Source organism: Leucoraja erinacea, chromosome 4 (assembly GCF_028641065.1).
Source record: "Leucoraja erinacea ecotype New England chromosome 4, Leri_hhj_1, whole genome shotgun sequence".
NCBI classification, from domain to species: domain Eukaryota; kingdom Metazoa; phylum Chordata; class Chondrichthyes; order Rajiformes; family Rajidae; genus Leucoraja; species Leucoraja erinaceus.
The window spans coordinates 43,531,265-43,552,547 of record NC_073380.1 but is presented as its reverse complement, the minus strand read 5'-3'; the positions used below and the strand labels follow the sequence as shown (position 1 = coordinate 43,552,547).

General features: G+C 42.4%; 1 protein-coding gene across 3 annotated transcripts in view; it reads left to right on the top strand.

Annotated features, from left to right (window-relative positions):
* The window catches only part of spidr (scaffold protein involved in DNA repair), a 247,077-nt gene extending 226,774 nt beyond the window's left edge, over positions 1–20,303 (top strand). For all 3 annotated transcript variants that reach the window (XM_055634117.1, XM_055634116.1, XM_055634115.1), the window contains exons 16-20: positions 200–352; positions 2,650–2,743; positions 7,178–7,292; positions 18,252–18,305; positions 20,032–20,303. In XM_055634117.1, the coding sequence (XP_055490092.1) occupies positions 200–352; positions 2,650–2,743; positions 7,178–7,292; positions 18,252–18,305; positions 20,032–20,172 (557 nt within the window). In that variant the 3' untranslated portion in view covers positions 20,173–20,303. The remainder of the gene's footprint in view (positions 1–199; positions 353–2,649; positions 2,744–7,177; positions 7,293–18,251; positions 18,306–20,031) is intronic.
* The last annotated feature ends 980 nt before the right edge of the window (positions 20,304–21,283 follow it).

Here is a 21,283-nt window from a genome sequence, read left to right as displayed (position 1 = left end):
GTTTGGAACACCTCATCCTGGGTGCAGATGCGGTGTAGACAGAGAAATTGGGAGTACGGGATACAGTCCTTACAGGAATAAGGGTGCGAAGAAGTGTAGTTCAGATAGCCATGGCAGTCAGTGGGTTTGACAAATACGTTCTACAAAATACTGAATCCATTTTCATGTGTATCATGATGACAACTTTTTTTTTTGTTAGACTCCGTTGTTTGTGCTGAGGGTACTGTACTTTCACTTCAGAAATCAGTGTCTCAGTGCAATGAAAACCAGGGAACATCTGCATTGACTGGACAAGTTATCCTTGACGAACTCAGTGCTACAACCAAAGTAAATTCTATATGTACAGTTCAAGGTAAGACTGTGTTTCTAACTCTTTCGGTTAAGTATAATGACAAAAAGATTATGTCTCAAATATTTTGAGCAAATTCATCCATTTTAAGGTGAAAAACTTTCATCCAGACTTGGGAAATAAGGCATTTAAAAAAAGCTGTTAAAGCATGAATTAGGAAGTACTATTCTTTGATCCATGTTCCAACCATGGGCGGTTGTTGATTGTTGCGTCCAACGCCATCACCTCAATCTACAGATGGAGGCAACAACAACCTAACCCACCCAACCAACTCCCCACCGAACAATCCTCTACTACAACAAACTAGCCTCCTGCTCCACAAACCAGCCCCCTACTCCACCAAACCAACCTCCTAACCCAACACAAAAGTCCCCTACCCCACCACATTGAAGATCCTGTCCCACTGTGACCAAGTCCCCTACCCTACCAAACCAACAACCTGCACAGCTGTGACCAAGACCTCTAGCCCATCGTAATTAAACCCCCATGCTATCACAACTGACTTTCTACCACACCACCTCTTGCACCAGTTCAGTTTAGTTTATTGTCACATGTACCAAGGTACAGTGAAAAGCTTTTGTTGCATAATAGCCAGTCAGCAGAAAGACTATACATGATTACAATCGATCCATTTACAGTGTATAGATACATGATAAGGGAATAACGTTTAGCGCAAGTTAAAGCCAGCACAGTCCAATCAAGGATAGTCCGAGGGTCACGAAAGACGTAGATAGTAGTTCAGCACTGCTCTCTGGTTGTGGTAGGATGATTCAGTTACCAGATAACAGCTGGGAAGAAACTGGGATGTGCGTTTTCACACTTCTATACCGTTTGCCTGATGGGCGAGGAGAGAAGAGGGAGTGACTAGGGTGATTCCGCTGCTGGCCTTGCCGAGGCAACGTGAGGTGTAAATGGAGTCAATAGAAGGGAAGTTGGTTTGTGTGATGGACTGGGCTGCGTCCACAATTTGCTGTAACTTCTTGCTGTCTTGGATGGAGCTCCTCCCAAACCAAGCTGTGATGCATCCGCATAAAATGCTTTCTATGGTGCATCGAGAAGTTGTTGTAGGGACATGCCAAACATCCTAAGCCTTCTAAGGAAGTAGAGGTGCTGGGGTGCTTTCTTGGACATTGCTTTAATATGGGTGGGCCAGGAGAAGTTGTCGGTGAACCCCTATCTCACCTACCTCACCACCACCAATCCCAGTCCTTACCCTACCACCACTAAGCACCTACTTCACAACCTCTAATCATTGCTTTGTATGTGTTCCACAAATACTAAGACTCGTGATACTTTCCTGAAAGGCAAAGTGCCTTTCCTTCCGGTTTAAAGAATTCTCTGTGGACCAACATCAGTTTTACAATGGCCAAGTAGTACCGGCCTCCTCATCGACATCATTTAAATAATCCTTAATCTTAAAATCAAGCAAGAAATTCTGAACTGGGGTTCAATTCTGGATGATCCCATTTCCAGATCCACTTGTTTAGTGGGATCTAATTATCCATGTCCTTGTTGTTGATGAATCTTGTGTTGTTATTGTGAAGCCAGTGTCTCTTGGGTGCAGGAACAGGGTACAGACAGACTTTGGGGAATGGAGGTGGGTGTAGACAGGCTCTGGGGAATGAAGCTACATTTACAAAAGCATTTTATTAGTGCGTTAGTGTGCAATTGCTTTCCATTTTTTTGTTGTAATCTTAGAATCACTTATTTGGTTTAAATGACTAAGGTGTTTAAAATTAGTCTATGCAAACATATTTGTTTCTCTTAATGTTTACAATGGACTTTGGACACATAAATTCTATGACTAAATCCTCCACCATTTTATGTACTTATTTGGCCTAGAACACTCTGTAAATGTAAATCAGAGATCAGTTAGAATGTGGAACCTGCTACTACAGGGAGTACATGAAATAAATATCAAGGGTTATTCTAGAGATTAAATACATTTGGGAGAAAGGGAATGTGCAAGTTTTATTGTAGAAGCAAGGAACTGCAGATGCTAGTTTATACTAAAGAATACAAACCCCTGGAATTGTGACTGTGGGTCAGGCAGCATCTCTGGGGAACATGGATATGTGATGATTTGAGTCGGGACTCTTCTTCAGACTTATATAAGATTTATTACCTTAGAAGAAAACATCTATATTTTTTATCCGTGAGCTAATTGTAAATATTGGATGTTTAAAAGTTGTGTTTTAATTATTTCCTTGCAGCACAAAATCAATAATTTTTTTAATGTGTTGCTTATATCTGTTCATTTTGGCTTAATCCCATGGTTATGAGCAAGCATTTATTTCCAGGAAGTGTGGTTGGCGTGGATGAGACCACTTCTTTCTCCTGGATAGTTTGCAACAAATGTGGAAATGGAAAATTGGAAAAGGTGCTTGGGGAATGGTCAGTATATGAAAACGTATTGTGTAATAAAATGGTTATTTAGAAAGTAACTTACAACATTTTTGTTTAATATTTTTGCCTTGGTACTCCTGTGAGAATATTAAATGTTTCCTTGTACTATAGCATGTTTATATAAAAACAGGGGTAAACTAATGTAACCTTAAAAAAACAGATGATGATTATTAATCCAGATTGTTATGTCGGTTTCTTTAAAACAAATATAGTGGGATAGATCTTCTGCTCTGATGTCAGTTTTTGCACTTGGGGATTTATCTGGCATCCTTGTGCAAGTCCGCTTGAAGTTTTGGCGTGGACTTAAACTGCTGGTGGCAGACTCCACCCTGTTGTTGCTCCTCACCAGGAACTCAGCGCATTACCGCTGGACTTGTGGCTGGACACATTTGGAGCACTTCCTCTTCAAATGCTTGGGAGCAATAGACTGTTATGGAAAAGATGCCTTTTTAAAAAATTCAAGCTTCTTTCAATATTTTTTTTTCATGTGTTTCGAGGTGGGATAGGTATTATAAGTGTAAAGTAAATGTGCTTCATTTTTTAAACTTATTGCAAACGTGCCAGAATGTGGGTGCCATGGGCATTCACAGTGACCCAGCTCACACAGGAGACTGTGCCAGGACATGAGTCTGGGAGTAATGGAGACTCAACGGCTGTCAAAGTCGTGTCTGCTGAAATAGCTCATCTGCTGCACTCAGCCAAGCCAAAGACCTCGGAGTTAAGCTCCTAGGGGTGGATTGTTTCAGAGACCACGCTGACATAAATCGGCTTAATGATCTAAGATTGTGCTAGAGGTCACACTAGAGCAAGGTCATGGATCAGGAGTTAGAATCTTTTGTGGTCTGGACTCTGCATCGGGACTGAGAGCGTTGAGGAATGGTCACCAGTATACATACGTGAAAGGGAGGAGTTAGATAAAGGTTGGAAGGTGATAGGTCTGACGAGATGAAGGGTGGGGGAGATTTGGCAAATGGAGACATGTGGAAAGGGAAAGTTTAAAGGCAGAGGCTGGAAGGTGAAACCAGGGAGGGATGGATGTGTAGATTGAACCAGAAGTAGAAGAGGGATAAAAAAAGTTGAGCCAAAGGAGAAGAAACCAATGGTTTCCATGGGGAATTGGTAAATCTAGGTCATGGGGGCGGACGGGGAGGGAATGAAGGGTGAATTAAGTGAGGGAGGCCCTGGGTGGGCTGGTGGGAGTGGGAAAGGAGCACAAGAGAGATTTACCCGAAATTGGAAACACCCTACCATTTCCTACTTGACTCCCTAAAATGCACACACTCGCATTTATCAGGTTTACATTTTATCTGCCAACACTCCATCTAATTTTCCATCTGATCTATCTCCTGCTGTAGCCTTAAACAACTTTCCTCACTATCCACAACATGGCTAACTTTTGTGTGATCCTCAGTCTTGCGAATCATACTTCCAATATTCATATGTGAGTTCTTAATATTTATTATAAACAACTATTGTCCCAACACTAATCCCCGAGTTACACCACTGGTCACATACTCCTAATCAGATTATACCATGACAGAGCACGTTTACATTATACTTTTGTGATGAAAACAATTTGTATATGAACACATAGAAAATAGGTGCAGCAGGAGGCCATTCGGCCCTCTGAGCCAGCACCGTCATTCATTGTGATCATGGCGGATCGTCCCCTATCAATAACCCGTGCCTGCCTTCTCCCCACATCCCTTGACTCCACTAGCCCCTAGAGCTCTATCTAACTCTCTCTTAAATCCATCCAGTGACTTGGCCTCCACTGCCCACTGTGGCAGGGAATTCCATAAATTCACAACTCTCTGGGTGAAAAAGTTTTTTCTCACCTCAGCCTTAAATGACCTCTCATTTATTCTAAGACTGTGGCCCCTGGTTCTGGACTCGCCTAACATTGGGAACATTTTTCCTGTATCCAGCTTGTCCAGTCCTTTTATAATTTTATATGTTTCTATAAGACAACCCCTCATCTTTCTAAACCCCAGTAAATACTCCAGTCTTTTCAATCTTTCCTCATGTGACAGTCCCGCCATCCCAGGGATCAATCTCGTGAATCTACGCTTCACTGCCTCAATCACAAGTCAAGTCAAGTCACATTTATTTATATAGCACATTTAAAAAACAACTCTCGTTGGCCAAAGTGCTTTACATTTGTTATAAGAATAGTATAAACAAACAATCTACATACATATATACATATAGCCCTCGCTCAGTGGACGTCAGGAAAGGCTTGGGAGTATAGATAAGTTTTTAGTCTTGACTTAAAGGAGTCGTTAGAGGGGGCAGTTCTGATGGGGAGGGGGATGCTGTTCCACAGTCTAGGAGCTGCAACCGCAAAGGTGCGGTCGCCCCTAAGTTTATGCCTGGACCACGGGATATTCAGCAGCCCCAAGTCGGCCGATCTGAGGGACCTGGAGGTGGAGTGATGGGTGAGAAGACTTTTAATGTAGGAGGAGGCAAGCCCATTGAGGGCTTTATACACATAGAGGAGGGTCTTGAAATGTATACGGAACCGCACAGGGAGCCAGTGGAGAGAGGCCAGGATTGGGGTGATGTGATCCCTTTTTCGGCTGCCCGTCAGGAGTCTCGCTGCGGCATTTTGGACCAGTTGCAGGCGGGACAGGGAAGATTGGCTGATGCCAGTGTAAAGAGAGTTGCAGTAATCTAGGCGGGAGGAGATAAATGTGTGGATGATCTTTTCGAGGTCATCAAAGTGGAGGAATTGTTTTATTTTAGCTATCGTCCGAAGCTGAAAGAAGCTAGCTTTTACCACGGCATTGACTTGTCACATTTCAGTGCTGAGTCAAATATCACGCCAAGGTTTTTGATGTAAGGCTTGAGTAGTGGGGTAAGGCTTCCAAGGCTGCCTGCTATAATTTTGATTGAGTCCGAGGGGCCGAGAAGGATGACCTCAGACTTACTCTCATTTAGTTGGAGGAAGTTCTGGGCCATCCAGCACTTTATATCCTCGAGGCAGCGGGTAAGGTTAAGCAGATTTGATTGGTTTTTGGGCTTCAGGGGGAGATAGAGTTGTGTATCGTCTGCATAGCAATGGAGGAAATGCCGTGCCTTTCAATGACTTGGCCTAAGGGGAGCATATACAGGGAGAAGAGAATGGGGCAAAGGATGGAACCTTGTGGAACCCCACAGCAGAGACTAGCTGGGGAGGAGAATGAGTTGCCTATGTTAGACGAGAAACTCGTACCTTTGAGGTAGGAGATGAACCATCTCAGGGCAGTGGCATCAATACCAACCCCGTACCGGAGACGGTCAATTAGGATGGTGTGGTCGACAGTGTCAAATGCTGCGCTGAGGTCAAGAAGGAGCAGGATTGCACTGTTGCCGGAGTCAACGGTGAGCAGTAGGTCATTGTGTACCTTCAACAAGGCAGACTCTGTGCTGTGGTGAGCCCTGAAACCTGATTGGAAAGTTTCCAAGATAGTTGGAAACAAGGATGTCCTTCCTCAAATTAGGAGACCAAAACTGTACACAATACTCCAGATGTGGCCTCACCAGAGCCCTATACAACTGCAGAAGAACCTCTTTACTCCTATACTGAAATCCTCTTGTTATGAAGGCCAACATTCCATTAGCTTTCTTCACTACCTGCTGTACCTGTAAGCCAACTTTCAGTGACCGGTGTACAAGGATGCCCAGGTCTTGCTGCACCTCCCCCTTACTTAACTTAACCCCATTGAGATACAAATCTGCCTCCTTGTTTTTGCCGCCAAAGAGGATAACCTCACATTTATCTATATTATACTGCATCTATATTATACTGCCACGCATCTGCCCACTCACTAAACCTGTCCAGGTCACCCTGCAACCTCCTAACATCTTCTTCACAGTTCACACTGCCACCCAGTTTTGTGTCATCCGCAAACTTGCTAGTGTTGCACCTAATTCCCTCTTCCAAATCATTAATATATATGGTAAACAGTTGCGGCCCCAACACCGAGCCTTGCGGCACTCCACTCGCATATAATGTGTTTAGGTTGATATATATTCCTCAGAATGTGAGTATTTAATTTCCTCTTGTAGTCTGTGATGTACTAGAGGATGTAAGTTTATAATAAGAGGTAAGAGATTTAGAGAGGGGCATCCTTTTGACCCAGTTGATGGTGAATGTTAAGAATACACTTCCCAAGAGAATGGTGGAAGCAGAGTTTGGTGTCAAGTTGAGCACTTGAATAGCCTGAGCACAGAAGCTACAGGTCAAGTGCTTGAAAATGGGGTTAATATGGATGCATGCCAATTAGACAGTGGACTCCCATTGTTTGTTTCCATGTTGTATGACTCTCCTCCACTCGATGATCTTATTCAAAGATTGCCTTATCACCATGCTGTATTGAAATGTTCAATGAATTGTTGTCTCTTTCTTGGTTTTTAAATGTTAGATTATTCATGTTACAGTGACCTGTTTCATTGCCATCAATGTGGTCAGTCTGTGACGACACCTCTAACCAAGATCCAATTGGAAGTGTTCCTGCACTGCCCTGTGCTGCCGAACTGCACCATCAAAGTTAAGGTAACTTTTGTTTATGGATTGTTTAGAAATTTGTACATTTAGCATAAACAACATAAAATCCTCTTATAATTTTATCTGAAAAGATTGCTGGAATTCTGTCCACTACTGGGACCCACAACATATCTGCCCATGAATTACTAATATGCACTGAGTGGTTAAATGTTTAAATATGTGAGATTTTATCTATGAAGTTCAAAGCCTTAAACTGGAAGTAAATGGATTCAAATCTCAGTAAACTAATTGATGTTTCTCACAAGCAAAATACATATTTACCTACTAATCCACAGCATTAATAGCATACACGGAGCTGTTCCAGGCAATCATATATTCAAGTAAAAATTAAGTGAGATCTAGCAGCTCAGGACTGGACATCCTTGAATTGCCAGAGACCATCAACAGTAGCAGAATTGTACTCAACCACAATCTGCAGCCACCTGGCCCAGCATATCCCCTGCTTGATCATCACCATCAATCCGGGGGCATAACTCTATTTCAATGAAGAGTGCAGGAGGATGCAAGGAACAGCACCAGGCATGCTTCAGAATGAGGAATCAACCTGATGAACCTGTAAGACAGGGACTACCTGCATCCCAACGCCGTTATTAGCAAAGATCTTATAGCGGAGCAAGATGGGTTACTCTCACACAAAGTGTAGTACGGTCATGGGCAGATTCATGGGTGATTATAGGACCCATTTTAGCAACCAGCCTCCGCCATCTTGTTCCGCCATCTTGCTTCCGGCCAAAGTTCGGACCTTTGTTTCCGCCTCCGCTCCCGTATCTTCGCTTTGGGTGGGGGGAGGGGGGTGCGCGGCCCGGGGCAGCGGGGAGAGAGGCATAGGAGGGGGGGAGACATTGTAGTGTGGGGGAAGGCGAGGGAGTGCCGGGGGGGGGTTTACAAAGTTTCTTATTTAATGTCCCTTGTCTAGTCTGAAATAAAGTTCATCATTGGATATAAAAATCAGAAGAAATATAATAGTGTGTGTTATGTGATTATATACATTTATATCGCATTCATGTGTGTTTGTTTATAAACATTTTATTCTTTAACAAGAATTAACAGAATTATGAACTAACAGAATTATGAATCTAACCGTACATCACACACAAAACTGTTCCCCCGTAATGTCAATCACCCTGCGAGTCGGGTCGGGTCGGGTAGGTTTCGGTTACTACAAAATCAACTCAAACACTGCTTATGAGCCATTTAAAAAGAAATTATTTAAAAAACATTAAAAAAGACAATTACCAGAGTCAAATTTTATTCTTGACCAGAAGTGTGAACTGACAGAATTATGAATCTAACCCTATATCACACACACAAACTGTTGCCCCGCAACACTGATTACACTGCGAGTCGGGTCGGGTCAGGTAGGCTCCGGTTACTAAAATGGGCGGGGAAAAATGCCCAGGATCCCCTCCGTAGCGTACTACATGTCAGCCCATTGTATTTCGCAGGAGTGGCCTATCTTGCTCCGCTATAAGATCTTTGGTTATTAGCATGCAATAGACAGAACTAAGCAATCCCATAAACAACACATTGCAGTTTTCAACTCATTCTGACCTGTCCTGTCACATCAAATCATGAATGACAATAGACAATGGACAATAGGTGCAGGAGTAGGCCATTTGGCCCTTCGAGCCAGCACTATCATTCAATGTGATCATGGCTGATCATCCCCAATCAGTACCCCGTCCCTGCCTTCTCCCCATATACCCTGACTCCGCTATTTTTAAGAGCCCTATCTAGCTCTCTCTTGAAAGCATCCAGAGAACCTGCCTCCACCGCCCTCTGAGGCAGAGAATTCCACAGACTCACCACTCTCTCTGCGAGAAAAAGTGTTTCCTCGTCTCTGTTCTAAATGGCTTACTCATTCTTAAACTGTGCCCCTGGTTCTGGACTCCCCCAACATCGGGAACATGTTTCCTGCCTCTAGCGTGTCCAAGCCCTTAACAATCTTTTATGTTTCAATGATATACCCTCTCATCCTTCTAAACTCCAAAGTGTACAAGCCCAGCCGCTCCATTCTCTCATCATATGACAGTCCCGCCATCTCGGGAATTAACCCTGTAAACATACGCTGCACTCCCTCAATAGCAAGAATGTCCTTCCTCAAATTAGGGGACCAAAACTGCACACAATACTCCAGGTGTGGTCTCACTAGGGCTCTGTGCAACTGCAGAAGGACCTCTTTGCTCCTATATTTGATTCATCTTGTTATAAAGGCCAACATGCCATTTGCTTTCTTCACTGGTTTTGGAAAAACTAAATAACTCACTGGAGGAGTAGCTCCACTAATATCCACACTCTCAGCGATGGTGGAGCCTTGCACGTAAGTGCAAAAAAGAAAGCTGAAGCCATTACTTCTTCCAGTAGTGCCATGTGGTTAATACATCCAGGCCTCCTCCACTGAAACCCAGAATGATAGATGCCAGTTTTCAGCCAATTACATTCACTCCTTGTGATTTCAAGGAATGGTTAAAAGCATTGGATCCAGATAAGATAATGAGCCCTGATAACATTCTGACAATAGTGCTAAAGACTCGTGCCAGAACTGGCCTGCTGCTCCAGTATATGTACAACACTGGCATCTACCCAACAATATGGGGAAATTGCTCAAGGATGTCCTACCCATAAGAACCAGGACAAATCCAACGTGGCCAATTACTGTCCCATTTGTCTGTTCCTGATTAACAGCAAAGTGATAGATGGGATAATCAATGGTGTTATTAAGCAGTACTTGTTTAGCAACAAGCTGCTCACGGAAATACCTTTTGGGTTCACCCAATGTCACTCAGCTCCCGACTTCATTACAGCCTCCTAACGTGGACATAAGAGCTAAATGTCAGATGTGGAAGTAACTGCCTTTGACATGAATGTAGCATTTGATTGTGTGAGGCATCCTGGAGCCCAGGATACACTGGGAATCAGAGAGGCAATCCCACCGCTGACGAGGAAGATGATTGCTGTGGTTGGAGGTTAATTGTCTCAGTCACATGACATCTCTGCAGGAGTTGCTAAGGCTCATGTCCTAAGCCCATCGATCTTCAGCTGAATTAATGATCTTCCTTCAGTTGTAAGGTTGAAGTATATTCACTGATGATGCACAAAGTTCAGCACCATTTTCTACTCTTCATATAATGAAGCAGTCCACAACCAAATAGAATAAGACCTAGACGACATGGGCTGATACGTGGAAATTAACATTTGCGCCACACAAGTTCCAGGCACTGACGATATCCAACATAAAGTAAAACCAGCTATCACTCCCTGACATTAAATGACATTATCATACCTGAATCCTGAACTATCAATATCCTAAGGATTACCATTGACCACAAACTGAGTAGCCATATATACGATGTGGCTACAAGTGCAGGTCAGAGACTAGGAATTCAGCTCCTAAGTCTGCAAATCCTGCTTACATCTACAAAACACAAGCCAGAATTTTGATTGAAAACTCTCCATTTATCTGGGTGGGTGCAGCTACAACAATACTCAATTCTTGACACCATACAGGATATACCAGCCTGCTTGATAGGAACCTGATCCACAACTATTTACTCATTCCACCACTGATGCATAGTAGCAGCAGTTTGTAGCTTTAACAGGATGCACTGCGACAACTAGGGCGGCACAGTGGTGCAGCGGTAGAGTTGCTGCCTTACAGCACCAGAGACTCGGGTGGTTTTAAACTGAATAAGGGGGGTGGGGTGTCGAATGGGATAGTGGACGATGGAGTTAAAGGCAAATGGTTTCTTAAATGTGTGAGCGTAGAAACAGAGGGGTGTAAAATGAGGGTAGAAGCAATAGGTAGCAAGGTGAAAAGTAAAAGTGGCAGGCAGACAAAACCAGGGCAAAAATCAAAAAGGGCCACTTTTCAACATAATTGTATAAGGGGTAAGAGTGTTGTAAAAACAAGCCTGAAGGCTTTGTGTCTCAATGCAAGGAGCATTCGTAATAAGGTGGATGAGTTGAATGTGCAGATAGCTATTAATGACTATGATATAGTTGGGATCACGGAGACATGGCTCCAGGGTGACCAAGGCTGGGAGCTGAACATCCAGGGATATTCAATATTCAGGAGGGATAGAGAGAAAGGAAAAGGAGGTGGGGTAGCGTTGCTGATTAGAGAGGGGATTAATGCAATGGAAAGGAAGGACATTAGTTTGGAGGATGTGGAATCGGTATGGGTAGAGCTGCGAAACACTAAGGGGCAGAAAACGCTGGTGGGTGTTGTGTACAGGCCACCTAACAGTAGTAGTGAAGTTGGAGATGATATCAAACAGGAAATTAGAAATGCGTGCGACAAAGGCAAAACAGTTATAATGGGTGACTTCAATCTACATATAGATTGGGTGAATCAAATTGGCAGGGGTGCTGAGGAAGAGGATTTCTTGGAATGTATGCGGGATAGTTATCTAAATCAACATGTAGAGGAACCAACGAGAGAGTAGGCTATTTTAGACTGGGTATTGAGTAATGAGGAAGGGTTAGTTAGCAGTCTTGTTGTACGTGCCCCCTTGGGCAAGAGTGACCATAATATGGTTGAGTTCTTCATTAGGATGGAGAGTGACATTGTTAATTCAGAAACAATGGTTCTGAACTTAAAGAAAGGTAACTTTGAGGGTATGAGACGTGAATTGGCCAAGATTGACTGGCAATTAATTCTAAAAGGGTTGACGGTGGATATGCAATGGAAGACATTTAAAGACTGCATGGATGAACTACAAAAATTGTTCATCCCAGTTTGGCAAAAAGAATAAATCAGGGAAGGTAGTACATCCGTGGATAACAAGGGAAATCAGGGATAGTATCAAAGCGAAGGATGATGCGTACAAATTAGCCAGAAAAAGCAGCATACCGGAGGACTGGGAGAAATTCAGAGACCAGCAGAGGAGGACAAAGGGCTTAATTAGGAAAGGAAAAATAGATTATGAAAGAAAACTGGCAGGGAACATAAAAACTGACTGCAAAAGTTTTTATAGACATGTGAAAAGAAAGAGATTAGTTAAAATAAATGTAGGTCCCTTGCAGTCAGAAACAGGTGAGTTGATCATGGGGAACAAGGATATGGCGGACCAATTGATTAACTACTTTGGTTCCGTCTTCACTAAGGAAGACATAAATAATCTGCCGGAAATAACGGGACCGCGGGTCAAAGGAGTTGGAGGAATTGAGTGAATTCCAGGTTAGCCGGGAAGTGGTGTTGGGTAAATTGAATGGATTAAAGGCCGATAAATCCCCAGGGCCAGATAGGCTGCATCCCAGAGTACTTAAGGAAGTAGCTCCAGAAACAGTGGATGCATTAGTAATAATCTTTCAAAACTCTTTAGATTCTGGAGTAGTTCCTGAAGATTGGCGGGTAGCAAACGTAACCCCACTTTTTAAGAAGGGAGGGAGAGAGAAAACGGGGAATTACAGACCAGTTAGTCCAACATCGGTAGTGGGGAAACTGCTAGAGTCAGTTATTAAAGATGGGATAGCAGCACATTTGGAAAGTGGTGAAATCATTGGACAAAGTCAGTATGGATTTACAAAAGGTAAATCATGTCTGACGAATCTTATAGAAATTTTCGAGGATGTAACTAGAAGCGTGGATAGGGGAGAACCAGTGGATGTGGTGTATCTGGACTTCTAGAAGGCTTTCGACAAGGTCCCACATAAGAGATTAGTATACAAACTTAAAGCACACGGCATTGGGGGTTCAGTATTGATGTGGATAGAGAACTGGCTGGCAAACAGGAAGCAAATAGTAGGAGTAAACGGGTACACAAAATTGCTGGAGAAACTCAGCGGGTGCAGCAGCATCTATGGAGCAAAGGAAATAGGCGACGTTTCGGGCCGAAACCCTTCTTCTATTTCCTTTGCTCCATAGATGCTGCTGCACCCACTGAGTTTCTCCAGCAATTTTGTGTACCTTCGATCTTCCAGCATCTGCAGTTCCTTCTTGAACACAGGAGTAAACGGGTCCTTTTCTCAATGGCAGGCAGTGACTAGTGGGGTAACGCAAGGCTCAGTGCTGGGACCCCAGCTATTTACAATATATATTAATGATCTGGATGAGGGAATTGAAGGCAATATCTCCAAGTTTGTGGATGACACTAAGCTGGGGGGCAGTGTTAGCTGTGAGGAGGATGCTAGGAGACTGCAAGGTGACTTGGATAGGCTGGGTGAGTGGGCAAATGTTTGGCAGATGCAGTATAATGTGGATAAATGTGAGGTTATCCATTTTGGTGGCAAAAACAGGAAAGCAGACTATTATCTAAATGGTGTCCTGCTAGGAAAAAGGGAGATGCAGCGAGACCTGAGTGTCATGGTACACCAGTCATTGAAAGTAGGCATGCAGGTGCAGCAGGCAGTGAAGAAAGCAAATGGTATGTTAGCTTTCATAGCAAAAGGATTTGAGTATAGGAGCAGGGAGTTTCTACTGCAGTTGTACAGGGTCTTGGTGAGACCACACCTGGAGTATTGCGTATAGTTTTGGTCTCCAAATCTGAGGAAGGACATTATTGCCATAGAGGGAGTGCAGAGAAGGTTCACCAGACTGATTCCTGGGATGTCAGGACTGTCTTATGAAGAAAGACTGGATAGACTTGGTTTATACTCTCTAGAATTTAGGAGATTGAGAGGGGATCTTATAGAAACTCACAAAATTCTTAAGGGGTTGGACAGGCTAGCTGCAGGAAGATTGCTCCCGATGTTGGGGAAGTCCAGGACAAGGGGTCACAGCTTAAGGATAAGGGGGAAATCCTTTAAAACCGAGATGAGAAGAACTTTTTTCACACAGAGAGTGGTGAATCTCTGGAACTCTCTGCCACAGAGGGTAGTCGAGGCCAGTTCATTGGCTATATTTAAGAGGGAGTTAGATGTGGCCCTTGTGGTTAAGGGAATCAGAGGGTATGGAGAAAAGGCAGGTACGGGATACTGAGTTGGATGATCAGCCATGATCATATTGAATGGTGGAGCAGGCTCGAAGGGCCGAATGGCCTACTCCTGCACCTAATTTCTATGTTTCTATGTTTCTAATGCTGTCTACCGAATTTGCACGTTCTCCGTATGACTGCGTGGGCTTTTTTCCCCAGGTGCTTCCACATTCCAAAGACGGCGGGTTTGTAGATTACTTGGCTTCTGTAAATTTCCCTAGTGCGTAGGTTAGCACCAGTGTACGGGGTGATTGTTGGTTGGCATGACCTTGGTGGGCCGAAGGTCCTGTTGCCACGCTGTATCTCTAAAGCATAAAGCCTAAAAACGCCAAGACTCCTTAGACAGCACCATCCAAACCCATAATCTCCACCGTTTAGGACAAATAGGGCAAATGCATGAGAACAACCCACCCTTGAATCCACACACCATCTTTGCTTTGAGATATAACATCATTCCATCACTGTCATTGAGCCAGAGTCCTGGAACTCTCTCCTTAGTGACACCAGGACTGCAGCGGTTCAAGAAGCAACTCACCACTATCTTCTCAAGTGCAAATAGGTTTAGACAATTGAATGCCGACGCCTTTTATACACCACATGATGTTTGCTTCGGATTTCATACATTATCACAAACAAATATTTATTTGTTTAGTGCTATTTATACATTTAAGAGAGAGGGAGAGAGAGAGAGAGAGAGAGAGTTTATTGTCATGTGTCCCAGATAGACAATGACATTCTTGCTTTGCTTCAGCACAACAGAATATTGTAGGCATAAATAAATACAGAACAGATCAGTGTGTCCATATATTATTGAATATATATATATATATATATAGATAGATAGATAGATATATATATACATACACACACATAAATAACCAGATAAAGTGCAATAGGCTATTAAAGTTCAGATTTTTGTTTGAGTTGTGTTTAATAGTCTGATGGCTGTGGGGAAGCAGCTATTCCTGAACCTGGACGTTGCAGATTTCAGGCTCCTGTACCTTCTACCTGAAGGCAGCGGAGAGATGAGTGTGTGGCCAGGATGGTTTGGGCCCTTGATGATGCTGCCAGCCTTTTTGAGGCAGCGACTGTGATAGATCCCCTCGATGGTAGGGAGGTCAGAGCAGATGATGGACTGGGCAGTGTTTACAACCTTTTGCAGTCTTTTTCGCTCCTGGGCGCTCAAGTTGTCGAACCAAGCCACGATGCATGCTCTCTACTGTGCACCTGTAGAAGTTCGCGAGAGTCCTCCTTGACATACCGACTCTCCGTAATCTTCTCAGGAAGTAGAGGGGCTGATGTGCTTTCTTTATAATTGCATCAGTGTTCTGGGACCAGGAGAGATCTTCAAAGATATGCACGCCCAGGAATTTGAAGCTCTTGACCCTTTCCACCATCGACCCGTTGATATAAATGGGACTGTGGGTCCCCATCCTACTCCTTCCAAAGTCCACAATCAGTTCCTTGGTTTTGCTGGTGTTGAGAGCCAGGTTATTGTGCTGGCACCATTTGGTCAATCGGTCAATCTCACTTCTATACTCTCACTCGTCTCCATCAGTGATACATCCCACAACAGTGGTGTCGTCGGCGAACTTGATGATGGAGTTCGCACTATGACTGGCTACGCAGTCATGAGTATAGAATGAGTACAGCAGGGGGCTGAGCATGCAGCCTTGAGATGCTCCCATACTGATTGTTATCGAGGCTGACACATTTCCACCAATATGAACAAACTGGTCTGTGAATGAGGAAGTCGAGGATCCAATTGCAGAGGGATGCACAAAAACCCTATATGCTGTTACACAGATGGAAGTCTAATAGGCCATGCCACCTCCACCATAGCAATCTGTTCAGTTCCATTCCCACTAATTTCAATGTAACCCATTTGTTCTCATGCCCATCAATGCTTACATGATCCTTTTGCCTCTCGCCTATTCTAAGGGATAATTCACAGCAATCAATTGAACTACCATTAGAGGTTCTTTTGAGCCTTAAGCTTCAAACCTATAACCACTTTAACACGATTGAGGAGGCTGGGGCTCTATTCCATGGAGCACAGAAGGATGAGGGGTGATCTTATAGAGGTGTATAAGACCATGAGAGGAATAAATTGCGTAGTTGCACAAAATCTCTTGCCCAGAGGAGGATAATCGAGGACCAGACGACATAGGGTTAAGGTGAAGGGGAAAAGATTTAATAGGAATCTGAGGGGTAACTTTTTCATACAGAGAGTTGTGAGTCTGTGAAATTCTCTGCCTCAGAGGGCGGTGGAGGCCGGTTCTCTGGAAACTTTCAAGAGAGAGCTAGACAGGGCTCTTGAAGATAGCTGAGTCAGGGGATATGGGGAGAAGGCAGGAACGGGGTACTGATTGTGGATGATCAGCCGTGATCACATTGAATGGCGGTGCTGACTTGAAGGGCCGTATGGCCTACTCCTGCATCTATTGTCTATTGTCTATTGATGTATGGAACAAGTTGCCAGAGGACGTAGTTGAGGCAGGGACTATCCCAACATTTAAGAAACAGATAGACAGGTACATGGATAGGACAGGTTTGGATATGGACCAAATGCTGGCAGTTGGGACTAGTGTAACTTTGACATGTTGGCCGGTGCGGCCAAGTAGGGCCGAAGGGACTGTTTCCACATTATATCGCTATGACTATGACACTTTGTGTTTTTTGGTCACTCATCATGACAAGAATAAAAGGCATTTTTACAGTGAGTGGATTGGCGTAGTATAATAAAATTTAGCTTTTTCACACTTCCATAACTGTGGTACCACCAAGTCTACCTGCTACGTACACCCATGCAAGATACATTTGTTAAGTTTCAGTCAATTGAACGTGAAATTGAAAGTCAGAGCTTTGGAGTTGTAAACATACATTGAAGGCTTGTCCATTAGAAATATAGGCTAAGCATCAATTGAGGCCTCAGCCTCAGTGAATATTTCTCTCTGGAATATATTACATTATGTAGATGGAAGAAAATATTTAAAATATTATAAAGAATTAAAATCAGCAAAGCCATTAATGCTGAACATTTTAAAGACATTTGAACTTCATATAAATCTTCATTTGGCATTATTTCTAAGGACTCTCTCCTAATATTATTGCATTATATCTGGCAGCACATCAATGGTGTTAATACTAAATGTGGCTTGCCAAGATATAAATGTGCGTGCCAGGACTTTAAAGAATTTCTTGTACCTTTGGCTGACAAACTTTGCTATGGTATTTTTTTTAATTTCATTCAACTAGTGCAAAACAAAGTAGGTCTTTGAGCTTAAACACAAATTCCAAACTGTTAAAACTTTAATTTTCTTTAAAATTAATGACAGACAGAATTTTGCCTTTTAACAAAGTTGGTAATAATTCCAGTGCCTTTGGGAGATAACTTCACTGGCTTTTCTGCCAGTAATAAGATGTTCATTGCTGATTGAAGTTGCCTTTTTAAATAAAAAACGTTTTTTTAATACCAAGATAATTTCTGGATAATATATCTGTGAAAATGTTGTAATAGGGTTTAGTTGTTTAGTTTTTATTTAGTTTTGGAGATGCAGCGCAGAAACAGGCCCTTCGGCCCACCGGGTCCGTGCTGGTCAGTGATCCTCGCAAAATAACACTATCCTACACACACTAGGGACAATTTACACATAGACCAAGCCAATTAACCTACAAACCTGTACGTCTTTGAAGTATGGGAGGAAACCGAAGACCTTGGAGAAAACCCACCCAGGTCACGGGGAGAAAGTATAAACTCTGTACAGACAGCACCCATAGTCAGGATCGAACCCGGGTCTCCGGCGCTGCATTCACTGTCAGGCAGCAACTCGACCTCTGCGCCACTTTGCCACGTATCATCTACCGTGTATTGGATGAAGCAGGCTGAGACATAAAAGGGCAGTACTAGCAGAGCTTTAGACAGCGCTAATAAAAAGGGGTGAAGATCTTTTTCCTAAAGTAAAGTGTGTACCTAATATGGTATGTGCACGAGTCTGACGCATTTTGTTTGCAAACTTATTTCCCAATGCAGCTACGGGAACCAAGCATTTCAACCCTGTTGATGCATTCCTCCAGGGATGAAGAGGTGAGTTGGTCTTGTGGGCAGTTTGGATACATTTCAAAAGTTGAAGTTGACAAACACTATTTTGGGGTGAAACCCCCTTTTTAGTTGTATATTGATTAATTATGGAAGTGACTGCATTCATTCATTTAAAACAGCAGAAATACAGGGATTTAACCAATCACTAGCTTTTCCAAAGCTATCACTTCATAATTTTAGAAATTTGTAACATTCAAACTACAGATTTAACATTAGTGTTACAGAACTTTGCAGATTAGTGTTATGGAACTTTACTTCATTAGCCAGTACACAATTTATCATCTATGTACTGAGGCCTGCAAACATCTTAAAGGTTCTATTACATAGAAACATAGAAATTAGGTGCAGGAGAAGGCCATTCGGCCCTTCGAGCCTGCACTGCCATTCAATATGATCATGGCTGATCATCCAACTCAGTATCCCGTACCTGCCTTCTCTCCATACCCCCTGATCCCCTTAGCCACAAGGGCCACATCTAACTCCCTCTTAAATATAGCCAATGAACTGGCCTCAACTACCCTCTGTGGCAGAGAGTTCCAGAGATTCACCACTCTCTGTGTGAAAAAAGTTCTTCTCATCTCAGTTTTAAAGGATTTCCCCCTTATCCTTAAGCTGTGACCCCTTGTCCTGGACTTCCCCAACATCGGGAACAATCTTCCTGCATCTAGCCTGTCCAACCCCTTAAGAATTTTGTAAGTTTCTATAAGATCCCCCCTCAATCTTCTAAATTCTAGAGAGTATAAACCAAGTTGTTGGCAGATAGCACAATGTTAACACTTTTTATTATTATTTCTAAGAGGATGATGTCTAAGCCACACCTTTATGGCACAGTCTTCAGTAATGCTTGATTTAGAGCACAAACGTTTGAGTATCATGACCATAAAAATCTAGCAACTAAATTCAAAACATCAAAACATCAAAAATCCATATTTTGATATTTCTATAAATACTCAGTTGTTCATATAATAATTTCTGAATATGAAAGCTCTAATGACTGAACCACCAAAGCATTAAAAAATCTATATGGCAAGTGGAGAAGTTAGGCTGGAAAAAGCACACCATCCCTTTGCTGCTCCAATTTAACCATGTCAAGGCTAAAATCCAACATAAATCTTCCATGCATGGGAAATTATTTTTTTATTTTCTTCTCATTCCTTCACCTTTTAAATGTTCTTATATCTTTAAAAAATATTTATCTTTCTTTCTTCGTTGAATCTTTCTTTTGCTTTCAGCCGCTTAAGAAACTATGAATTCAATGATGCAGTATTCACTTTGTTCAGACAATGCATCCTCAGTAACAAAATCAGCAGAAATTGCATTACACAGTAAATTTTGGGGCCGAATCTGCAGACAGCCATAAGTTATCTATGTTTGCTCTTGGTATTTCTAGATCAACCGGTATCAAATTGCTGACCAATCCACATTGAGAAAGCTATATGCTTATTATATGTGCTATTCAGCTCACAAGACGAAATGTGTTTGAAAAATAAAAATACATGTAAAAAAGATTTTATATTTATGTGATATATTTTCATTCAATTTTTTCTGCTTTCCATCAAAGGTATATGCTGTGTTCCATTGCTTTTTATTGTATGACTGACTTGGCAAATGAAATTCCTCGTATGTTTCAAAACATACTTAGCTAATAAAGTATTATTGTGATTGTGTATATTGCATGTTTTTTGACACTGTTTATTTTGTTACTTGACAGGGCTATGAAGTAGACTGTGTTCTTGGAAAGGAGGTGGGGCCTCTCAGCTGCTTTGTCCGTAGCTCTGTAACAAATCATCCAGCAATCTGGATTGGATTGGAAGAAATCAGTCTGCTCGAGGTGGTAACTCAGCCTCAGTGAAATGTAGATTATCACCCATCAGCAATTATTGTTCCAATGACTGTTAAATGTTTGCTATTTTATAACGAATATCTGACATTGCATTATATATTTATGAATCTCGTGAATTGTAAATAAATAATTACTTTGGGTATGTGGTGTGTCATGGTATTTAAATTGTATATTTGTATCTTTATAGGGATCTGAAATAGGATAATGAAACAACCATATCTGTGAAAAATAGGAAGAACACCTATTTTTATTTAATTGCTTTATTATGATTCAAAACTACTAGTGGGAAAGATAATGAAAGGATTTATCTCCAGCTTAAATTGCACTTTTCTCATTGTGTAAATCTTTCCCAGGTTTTCTCCAATTTCTTGTTCATCTAATTTTGAATCCAAGGAATCATTTATTCCCTTGATCTGGTCAGCTACTCAATTATATAATGGCTGAACAAGTGGAAAATTTGGTATTCTTTTAATTTCTACTTGGAAATGTAATCCTTTAAATAGGTTTTGGTGTTTGCAGATTTCTATTGATGAACCACATTAATATTTTTGATAGTTGTATAAAACGACTTTACATCACTTTTCAAGGGGCAGCGCAGTGGCGCAGTGGATAGAGCCGCTAATAGAACCATAGAAATTAGGTGCAGTAGTAGACCATTCGGCCCTTCGAGCCTGCACCGCCATTCAATATGATCATGGCTGATCATCCAACTCAGTATCCCGTACCTGCCTTCTCTCCATACCCTCTGATCCCCTTAGCCACAAGGGCCACATCTAACTCCCTCTTAAATATAGCCAATGAACTGGCCTCAACTACCCTCTGTGGCAGAGAGTTCCAGAGATTCACCACTCTCTGTGTGAAAAAAGTTCTTATCATCTCGGTTTTAAAGGATTTCCCCCTTATCCTTAAGCTGTGACCCCTTGTCCTGGACTTCCCCAACATCGGGAGCAATCTTCCTGCATCTAGCCTGTCCAACCTCTTAAGAATTTTGTAAGTTTCTATAAGATCCCCTCTCAATCTCCTAAATTCTAGAGAGTATAAACCAAGTCTATCCAGTCTTTCTTCATAAGACAGTCCTGACATCCCAGAATCAGTCTGGTGAACCTTCTCTGCACTCCCT